At 45.1% G+C, this 10,325-nt stretch overlaps 1 protein-coding gene across 1 annotated transcript; it reads right to left on the bottom strand.

Annotated features, from left to right (window-relative positions):
• Positions 1-219: 219 nt before the first annotated feature.
• On the bottom strand, positions 220-10,113 carry xylb (xylulokinase homolog (H. influenzae)). Its single transcript, XM_031741581.2, has 19 exons — positions 9,982-10,113; positions 9,063-9,145; positions 8,835-8,904; positions 8,557-8,637; positions 7,707-7,793; positions 7,504-7,632; positions 7,357-7,422; positions 7,203-7,275; positions 7,004-7,122; positions 5,748-5,829; positions 4,092-4,132; positions 3,861-3,976; positions 3,544-3,659; positions 3,356-3,429; positions 3,178-3,274; positions 2,852-2,910; positions 2,648-2,735; positions 1,965-2,059; positions 220-862 (listed from the first exon to the last, which is right to left on the bottom strand). Exons 1-19 carry the CDS (start codon positions 10,036-10,038, stop codon positions 794-796), a joined length of 1,602 nt encoding a protein of 533 aa, XP_031597441.1. The 5' UTR covers positions 10,039-10,113; the 3' UTR covers positions 220-793.
• Between the last annotated feature and the right edge of the window lie 212 nt (positions 10,114-10,325).

Here is a 10,325-nt window from a genome sequence, read left to right as displayed (position 1 = left end):
AATTTCACTTTGCTTTAAAAATAGATTTTACTTCTAATCATGATTTTCTTTTATTTTGTATCACGTACTCTTTTACATTTTATTTATTTTATAATATAATTTCATACATTTTTACTTTATTTCGAATTGATTTGTATTTTATTATATACATTTGTAATATTTTTGATGAAATTTTGTTATGCTTTTTTATTTTTTCCAGCAAGAGAAACCAAACACATGTTCATGAGCTCGTTCACTTTATTTCAGATTGTACACTAAAAATTACACATGATTAACTAATTATACCAGGATCCAGGTGATGAAGCAGTGGGAGGGGCTTCAGTCAGAAACGTCACAGACATGTCAGGCCTGTCACGAGTGAAAAGAAGACTTTAAAAAACTTTGGGATGTTAAACTTTGCTCTGCAGGACCCTGCTGGCACTAACGTGGACGTTCTTCAGCCGATCGCTCTCATCTCAGATTTTTGGAGGTTTAAATGCGACGCGTCACGGCTCGCTGGCTGTTTCATCATTTTAGCTTCTTTTCTGTTTCACTGCTGGTGGACTGAGGAAATCTGCTCCCCCATATAAAATCACATGGTGCTGTGTTAATGCTATCCTCCAATCAGGCTTTGACATGATGATGATGTCATTGATCCAATCAGGCTGAAGTCAAAGCGAGCAGCCCATCTTCAGGTGGCTGAGGGTTCACACTCTGTGATCTTCTTTCAGGTAAACAGGTGTAAAAGTCAAACTTAAAGCTGGCTTCAGTAGAAAATGGCGGTCGCGGGATTTCACTGATGGCGGTTTGAGGCTCAGCTGTGGCTCTTCTGCACAACTCTCTCCTCCAATAGCGCGTAGCGCTTTAGCAGCTTGTCGTACACCTGAAACAAAACAGAAGAAGAAATCCTGAGCTCGCCTCTGCTTCCTGTCCTGACAGAGAGGGCGGGGCTATATCTGAGACATCAGAGACACTTTTCAAACACGCTGCATGTCTGCACCTTAATCTCAGCGCTTAGAGGCCATCTTGGAAACATTTGTGGGAGGTTGTGTCAGGTGTGATGAGTCCGGGTGTGTCAGCGAGTGAGTTTAATGAGTGTTCACAGGTTTGTTTGATGGAAACTGACTTACAGGAAAGTGGAGGAACTCTGAACGTGAGATCCTGCACTGCAAAAACTCAAAATCTGTGTATTTGTCTTATTTCTAGTCAAAATAATCTCATCACATTTAAAATAAGACACAATCAATTACTGAGTAACATTTCAGTAAGATTTAGAAAACATGTTTTTAGAAAGTGCATCTTGAAACTAGAGAATTTTCATTTGTTCCACTGGCAGATTTTTTTCACTTAATACAATTTTTTTTTTGCTTGGAATAAGTGAAAAAGTCTGACAATCAGCTACTCAGTAGCTGATTGTGTCTTATTTTAAGTGTGATGAGATTATTTTGATTAGAAATAAGACAAATGTACTTGGTAAGACTGAGTTTGTTCAGTGTGTTCTTTGGACTCATCTGCTCCAGCGTCCTGCAGGTTGTTTTAGACCTGATTCATACAGCGGCCCTGAGAGCTCAAACACACTGCAACAGAAGAAAACAGAAGCAAACAGAAAAATGCTGCAGAAACTCACAGAGACCAACACGAGGGTTTCATTAAGGTGACGGATCAGCTGCAGCAGTGACAGGAAGTAAAACACGAGAAGGACTGAGACATGCTTAAAAGAAGCGGAGAATCCATCACCATGCAGGTAACGTGTGTTTGAATCACATGACTCATGATTAGCTGTTTACTGTAAGTGTGTTACATGTGCAGCTGGTCCGTCACCTTAATGTCTCCCCAGAAACACTGGTGTTGGTCTCTGCTGGGGAGCAGAGAGTGTTTCTGTGGTTATGAGGGCACGTTTCATGAAGCTCCTGCTGCCTCAGAGACCTGCTGCACGGTTCAGCTTCAGAGGCGTGGGAACGCATCATCATACAACGGCGCCTCACCTCCTTCGCCTTCGGATGCGGGGTGGCGACTAGTCGTGGTTCCGGTGCTTTCTTCACCACATCAAAGAAGGACGCTCTGGATTCTGCCACCAGGCCTGAAACCAGACATCGACCAATCAGAGGCTTCTTAGAGCCGTATTTCATAAACACCTGAAGCAGAATTCACTGATCCGCCTTTTTTCTGTTCTGATGTCAGACGGTCTCACTGCAGGCTGTGAATCAGTCGTGTCACCATGTTTTTCTCTTTGTAGACATATTTTCTCCCTTTTTCATGGACCTGAGTGAAATGTTGCATCAGAGCGGTCTGACTAAGTAAAGAAATTGTCTGAGTTTAAGAACTTGGCCCAAATATTTTTATTCATGTGAAAGGAAATCAAAAAATATAGAACCCTGTTTCCATTTCCACAGACCAATGAGCAAAGTGTCTACCACAGCCATCTCCATCAGAGTAACATCTGCTTGATCCAATCACATAAAGTTATCTCATGTCAGTTATTAACAGACTGCAAATAACTGCCAACTAGTCCACATTCAGTCTGCTAACATACTGCTTTCCTCTCCTTCTTTCCTTCCCTTTTATGTCCTCTCCTTCTCTTCTCTCTTCAAACTGAAACTCTCTCAGTGCTCAGAGACGAGGCAGTCTAGTGCGGGCTTTTCAAAATAAAAGCTGTGAGCACACTGACCGTGCAGAGCTCTGTAGGCTGAACCCAAACAGGTGGAGTCGGACAGGTCGATGGTGTAGACCGGAGCGTTGAACACGTCAGACAGCACCTATGGAGGAGACCACAGGAAGTGACTCTTCTCCCTCTTTGATGACATCATTCTGGCTATGTCCATCTTTTACATACAGTCTATGCATGCGGGTGCTAATAAAGCCTCAGACGGACCTGCAGGATCTCTTTATTCGATGACGCTCCTCCCGTCGCCAGAACTCTGGTTCCTGGAACTGAAAACACAAAATGGAGTCCCAGATGAGACTTAAAGCACATTCATGGTTTATCTAAGGAGGACGACGGCTTTACCGTCACCTCAGTCACACTTCCAGTGCTCTGGCTCAGAATCAGAGCCAGTGTAAAGATTTCTGTATGAAACGAGGGCTCAGGTTTAAAACGTGTAATCAGAGCTGAGCGTGATCCACGAGTTTCCTCACACAATAAAATCAAACAAAGAAAAACCAACGAATGGAAGCGTGTGAAGTCTGAGGAGGTCTTACTGATGGAGTATCCCAGCCTCTCAGCATGAAGCCGCCTGGACAGGAACTGACCCTCCACCACAGCCCGAACCTCCACCTGAGGACTCAGCGAGGACACCTGCAGGTGGAACAGGTGAGACAGGTGTGTCACAGTCTGAGTGTAAACAGATGGAAACATGATAAATGCTGGTGCACAGACCTCACAGTCAGCAGAGTCAAAGCGATGAACACCAATCACAGGAGGAGTGATCTCCATAGTTTCAAAATAAAAGCCTGTAAACACACAGCACAAGGAATCAGACAGAGGAGGCAAGGAAGGAAGGAAGGTAAGGAAAAAGAAAGGAACTGAAGCAAAGAAAGGAAATGATGAGGTGAAATGAACCTCACCGATGTTTCCATGGTTTCCGAGCGGCGTGTCACTCAAAGCTGTTGAGAAAAGTTCCCATGATGCTCCAGCACACTCGTTCCTGACGCGCTCCCTCGTCAGAGACCCGTTCTTGAAGCTGCTGATGACAAAACACCTGAAACACTGCAGCCTGTCTCTGGCTCCACCCCCTTTCCTAAGCAACATGGCGGACGCATCGAGGAGTCTGGTTGCCTCTGACTTTCTTGACATCATTGAGCTCTCACCTGACAGCTCACCTGTTTGTGTGTGTGTGTGTGTGTGTGTGTGTGTGTGTGTGTGTGTGTGTGTGTGTGTGTACCACAGCAGAGCCATGTACTCCTGCTGCTCCACCGGGTTACAGAAGACGTGACCCTCCAGAGCCGGACGAGGCTGCTGCAGCCACAGGAACACCGTGTCACTGGTCCCCAGACTCACCTGGACACACACACACACACACACACACACACACACACACACACACACACACACACACATTAACAGCCACAGTAACCCGGCATGATGACAGGAAGTGTGTCAGAGTCAGACTCACGGCGACGTCTCCGGGCTGCAGCCTCATTCCTGCCAGCGACGCTGAACACAGAAACAGATTTGATTCAAACGTTTTTCACGTTCAGTTTATTTGAATCACGTCTGTTTTAGTATTTTTTAATTTATTTATTTAATTTATTTATTTTTAATTTTGTAGTAGTGTTTAATGATGTTACTTTATTCTATTTTGTTATTCATTTAATATTTTATTTAATTTCTCACTTTAGTAGAACTTTTATTTATGTTTATTTGTTTTATGTCTGTGAAGGTTCTCAGTCATCCAGGTCATCGTAGTCAAAGGAGTTTGCAAAGAAAAGCGTCTGGACTTCTTTAAGTTGCTTGAAGACGTTTCACCTCTCATCCGAGAAGCTTCTTCAGTTCTAAGGTCAAATGGCCGAGAGTCCCAGATTTAAACCCAGTGGGAGTATCCCCCCAAAGAGGGACAAAGGACCCCCTGGTGATCCTCTAATCACATGCGCCAAGGTGTGAAAGTGGGTGTGGGTCCTAATCAGCCAGGGTTTCAGGTGAGCTCATTGTGAAACCTGGCCCCACCCTATCATGTGAATTCCTGAGGTCAGATGGCCCAGGATGTGAGTGGGCGTTAAGGCGTCTGGGGAGGGAACTCAAAACTGGATTATAGATGGCAGACAGTTGGTGTCGTAAACCATCGCCTCTGTTCAAAGATGGTCGCTCACAGTGGACATAGATGGCCTCTTTCACTCCTCTTTCAAACCATCTGTCCTCTCTGTCCAAAATGTGAACATTGGCATCCTCGAAAGAGTGACCTTTATCCTTAAGATGCAGATGGACTGCTGAGTCTTGTCCTGTGGAGGTGGCTCTTCTATGTTGTGCCATGCGCTTGTGAAGTGGCTGTTTGGTCTCTCCAATGTAGAGGTCTGGGCATTCCTCGCTGCACTGTACAGCATACACCACGTTGTTAAGTCTGTGTTTTGAGTTTGGGGCCAGGTTCCAGGGGGGTGGGGCCAGGTTTCACAATGAGCTCACCTGAAACCCTGGCTGATTAGGTCCCACACCCACTTTCACACCTTGGCGCATGTGATTAGAGGATCACCAGGGGGTCCTTTGTCCCTCTTTGGGGGGGATACTCCCACTGGGTTTAAATCTGGGACTCTCGGCCATTTGACCTTAGAACTGAAGAAGCTTCTCGGATGAGAGGTGAAACATCTTCAAGCAACTCAAAGAAGTCCAGACGCTTTTCTTTGCAAACTCCTTTGACTATGTTTATTTGTTTTACATACTTTAGATTTCTCTTTAATTTCATGGTGAATCATAACCCACATGTTTTGTTAATTTTCATATTACTGTGGTTGTCATGTGGTGCTGATGTGGACCTGTGTAACTACAGGTTCACATCAGCACAAATAACATGTTTAACATTATCTCATTATATACTGGTTGTTAGTTCAACTTCATATTTATTCTATAACATATTTCAGCTGTTTTGTTAAAGCTTGCGTTTATTGTCTCATTCAGAATAAATAAAGTTTATCTCATATGACCTCACTGATATCAAGTCTTACAGGATTCTTTTAAACAGGCCTGATGTTTGTGTTTAAACAGTCACACTTCATGATGTTGGGGAACAAATCTAAACATTTACATTTTATTGATTAACCATCAATAATCTCACATGTACCTGGGTTGTCTCCAGTGAACGCCACCACACTGCAGCTCTCTGAGAAACCGTACCGATGCACAAAGTAGGAGGAGACGGGACCCTGCAGACAGTCAGACCAGAATGTCACGGACCATCATGAGCACAAGAGAAGCCCGCAATGAGTTGAAACATTAACTTGTTATCCCTTTACGGCCGGTCGGGGCGGACACGCTCTGTTTTGAGTAACTATTTTTTCAATCTCGGTAGAACCGGGACCGCGTGAGCTAGCACAATAATTTTTTTGCATATGAAACCGGAGGAGTTGTACTTACATCTTATGCCATCAGCTTGTCCTCGGTCACGGTTTCCTTCCACTTATAGCTTTGCAAAACATTGTGTAAAAAGCACTTGTAGCAACAAAAACATAATATTCCAGAAACACGCTTTGCCGATCTGATCAGCTGTTCATAACACTTCCTACGTTGGAATAGACGTCCGCGCGAACGATCACGTGTTGCCATTACCTGCCCGAAACCGGAACTGACGTCATTTTCACAGAAAATGTATTTTTTTTCTATGGAGCGTTTACAAAGACATGCTGGTGTTTTTAAAACTCATGTTTGAGTTTATGCTTTTCTGAATAGTTTCTGGGATGCAGAACTCAAATTGCACAGCTGGAAATGCACATGCTGGTTTCCTCACAAATTTGGATTATAATATTTATTTTTGCTTTTCCTGCAGTATATAAAAATTGGTGTATCTCAAAAATAAAACTATGAAGACACTCAAAAAAATTCCTGTGGTTGGAAACTATTCTGTGCAACTTTTTTGTATTTACAGTTTTGAGGGATAAACCTCTGACATTTCTGCAACTAGAAATATGCAAAAAAACCAAAAATGATTTTCAATTTTTTTGTAATTTATTGCACTTTTTTGTAATTTATGTAGTTACTATGGACATAATGCAAACATATTATTAAAATTTGGGCTATAATGGTTGTATTGTTGTATAGCAACTTGAAATGCTCCCATAAATGGCTCCACAGCATGTAGAATACAAAGATGGTGGACTTGGCTCTGTGGTTTTCATGTGTATCCATATTCAGTGATATAGCTGGAAATTAACCACACATATAATTCTTCTCTGTTTCTCTTTTTTGACATATTTTTCAAGTAACCTATTTTATAATATTTATAATAAAACTGGAAATTCTGTTTTTGCTGTGACACTCTGATCCTTTTAGGGGCCCCCATGTGGCCACCCCATGATAAATTCTGGAGGCTCCCCTGCTTACCAGCACAGATGTGGAGGGCAGTGGAGCTCCCAGCAGCTGGTCCAGGTGAGGAGCGGTGGCCTGCAGGCAGATCTCAGACCAGTTTCTGGTCCTGATGTCCAGCAGATTCATCCCTGAGCCTGAACAATCGATCAGTGGGTTCATTGATTAGCTGATGGGTGAGAGACCCTCAGAGAGCGACGAGCCAAACAAACCGTACCGTCGCTGTAGTCGATGGCAGCGTAACCACCGAGGAAGAGAGAGGCGGCAAAGCTGCTGACCAATGAGATCCTCTGAAACCAAAAACACACACGTTCATGAGGTGTGAGGAAACAGCTGGAGGCGGGACTGTGCAGGTGCAGTGAGGCTCTCACCTCGGTGTCCTGGAACTCCTCCGCTCGGGTCTGATGCAGTTTGGCGATCTGGTTTCCTGTGAAACGCTGCAAACACACAGACGCGTCCTTTAAAGCTCTTTAACACACACACACACACACACACACACAGATGTGGCACAGCTGGACCTCGTAGGCTCTGGATCCGGTGATCTCCGCCAGCCTCAGAGCGCCTCCTGCTGCTGCCTGCAGGTCCTCACACTGCTGAGTGCTGCTCGAGTCCATCCACACCGGACTGTCCGACACCGAGAAGCTGTCCTGAGGACGCAGCAGCACACCTGAGTCAGCATTTAACCACACACACACGCACGCACACACACGCGCGCGCACACCTGCAGCAGCTGGTGCAGGTCCTGGTCCGGGTCCAGATGTTTCAGAGTCTCAGACGCTCCTCTCCTCCAGAACACGCTGCCATGTTGCTGAGAGACAATACAAGTCAACCAGACTCCATTCACTTTTCTTCAACTTTTACAGACTGTTTCCCTGCCTCCTGCCAGGTGATGGCAGCGTGCTATATGATCAGAAGTATGTGGACACCCAGTGAGCAGCTCCCTCTGAGCTGCACATCACTCAGCAGCTTTGATTTCAGCAGGTAAATCTTTAGAGAGCACAAAAGTGCTTCAGGATTTACTCCGAGTCACACGTGCTGATGGGAAGTCGTGCAGTTAGTGTGACACGATGCTGTCATGCACACTGAAGCACTTCATGAGAAAACACAGACTCTGTCTCAGCAAACTTCCCACCACACTCATTCTTCTCCAGAGCTTAGAGGAAATTTATTTTTAGTGTTTGCTGCTAAAAACACAAACAAGCCTGAGTTCACAAAAAAGAAGGCGGTTTGATGTGACGTCCGTGCTGTGATCAAAAGTATGCGGACACTCCTGGTTCTCCTGTGTTAAACAAGCTGTTCACTTTACAACACCTGAGAACATCAAACGATTTAGAAATATGAATTTTTGGAGTTTTTAGGACATTTGAGTAACTTCATACTGCACCAGAAGAACTTTGTACTGTGGATCAGCTGACAGCACAAACTGTCTGAACTTCCTGTTTCCCTCAGTGGAAGCACAGAGTCACTCCTGTCCAGGTGTCCACATATTTCTGCTCATACTGCAGCACTCGTCCTGTTCGTGCTTCACAAATTATTGGACATTTATGCCAAAGTCTAACTTCAACCATCACCTGACCGCTGCCTGACAGCGCTCTGACACGGGAGAAGTCAAGCCCCGCCCTCTTCATCTTGTCCAATAGCAGGTCCAGAGCCTGGGGACGGAGAACAGCCAATCACAGAGACACAAACACAGGTCAGAGGTCAGCTGATGAACCTCAGCGTGAGTTAATAGTTTAACAGCTGTGTGTGTTACTGTGTGTTACTGTGTGTGTGTGTGTGTGTGTGTGTGTTACTGTGTGTGTGTTACTGTGTGTGTGTTACTGTGTGTGTGTGTGTGTGTGTGTCTCACCTTGACCCACATGAGCACAGGTGAAGTGACAGTGAGTCTGTCAGCGTGGATATGAACTCCTCCCTGAGTCCTGAGAGCAACAAACACACCTGAACTGTCAGACTTTCAAAATAAGACAGTGGCTGGAATCCTTTCACAATAAAAGCCAGTCGGTCACCCTGACAGGTGTGAGTGTGACTCATGAAGCCTTCCAGCTGTCTGATGCTGTCAGGTTTATATGATCTATACCTGAATTCATGCAGCTCGGCGTCAAACTGCACGCCGCTCTGATGAACCACACGCAGCTCTCCATCGATGACCACCGCCTTCAGCTTCAGGAAGACATGAAGAGGAGCAGAGTAAAGACAGAGCTGCTGATTGGACGGGAAACCTGGGTTTAAAGTGCAGTGGAGGGGGCGTTGATGTCACATGTTAGGAGGAAACGTGAGCAGATTGTTTCAGGAAACCACGGACGAACCGTCATCCAGGACTTTTACTTTGAAGGGACTGTTCCTGTTTTTCAAAGTTTCATTGTTTCATGAAGTTGAGCTGATGAAAGTTTGAGTGGTTATAAAGAAAAAGAATGATTTGTATAAGTGATGAATGAAGTGAAGAAGAGGATGGTGCAGCTGGAGCTGCTCGCTGTCTTTATACAACTATGTTGTACTTCCTGCTGCTGTCTCGGACACATCAGTGTGAAAACTGACATTTTTACTGTCACTCAGACTTTTTAGGGATAAATGAAGGAAAATGACGTCATCCTGTTCACAGAGACGCTGACAGGTTATCGGCCACGTCACCGACGGCAGCTCAAACACCTGAAATATCATTTTAGGCAAATATCGCTTTATGAGCTCAGATTCACTGATCAGCTTCATTTCCTCTTATTGATTATTGGAAACGTATCGGACGTCATCAGCTCTGTGACAGCTTCTGACGTCATCGACCTGTTTCAATCTGCGAGTGCACGCGGGTCAAAACCTGTCCGATCAGCTGGACTCTGTACCGACAGTACGGAGTCCAGCTGAGACAACAAATCAAACCTTCCGCCGTCTCCACGTTCTGCGCCTGCGCACTAAAGTCCGTTATTATACTGCTACGTGCACGTGGACAGCATGCCACAGCAGACATAGCGCAGGTGAAGGAGGGACAGGTGAGGTGCTGTTACCTGCTGCGTGCTCAAGTCCAGGCCCAGATAGAGAGGAGCGCGCGGAGCGGAGGCCATGAGCGCGAGGAACCACACAGGAGGAGGAGGGGTCAACGTTTAGTGACACAGCCCACAGGCTCCTCCTCCTCCTGAGCGCAGACTCCGTGTTGTGGACAAACGTGTAGAGTTCGTGCTTTTAAAGGGACAGTTCACCCAAACGCTTTAGTTCACATCACAGACTGTAAGTAGAAGATGGAAGATGGATACGTTTTTAGTATTAATAAACAGAAACATGATGCAACAGAAGACAGTGTGTTAAAGATCTAAAGACCACATCAGATAAAATAATAAACATGGTTCAGCCC

The sequence above is a fragment of the Oreochromis aureus genome, linkage group 9 (genome assembly GCF_013358895.1).
Source record: "Oreochromis aureus strain Israel breed Guangdong linkage group 9, ZZ_aureus, whole genome shotgun sequence".
Lineage (NCBI taxonomy): Eukaryota > Metazoa > Chordata > Actinopteri > Cichliformes > Cichlidae > Oreochromis > Oreochromis aureus.
This window is presented reverse-complemented; position numbering and strand designations above follow the sequence as displayed.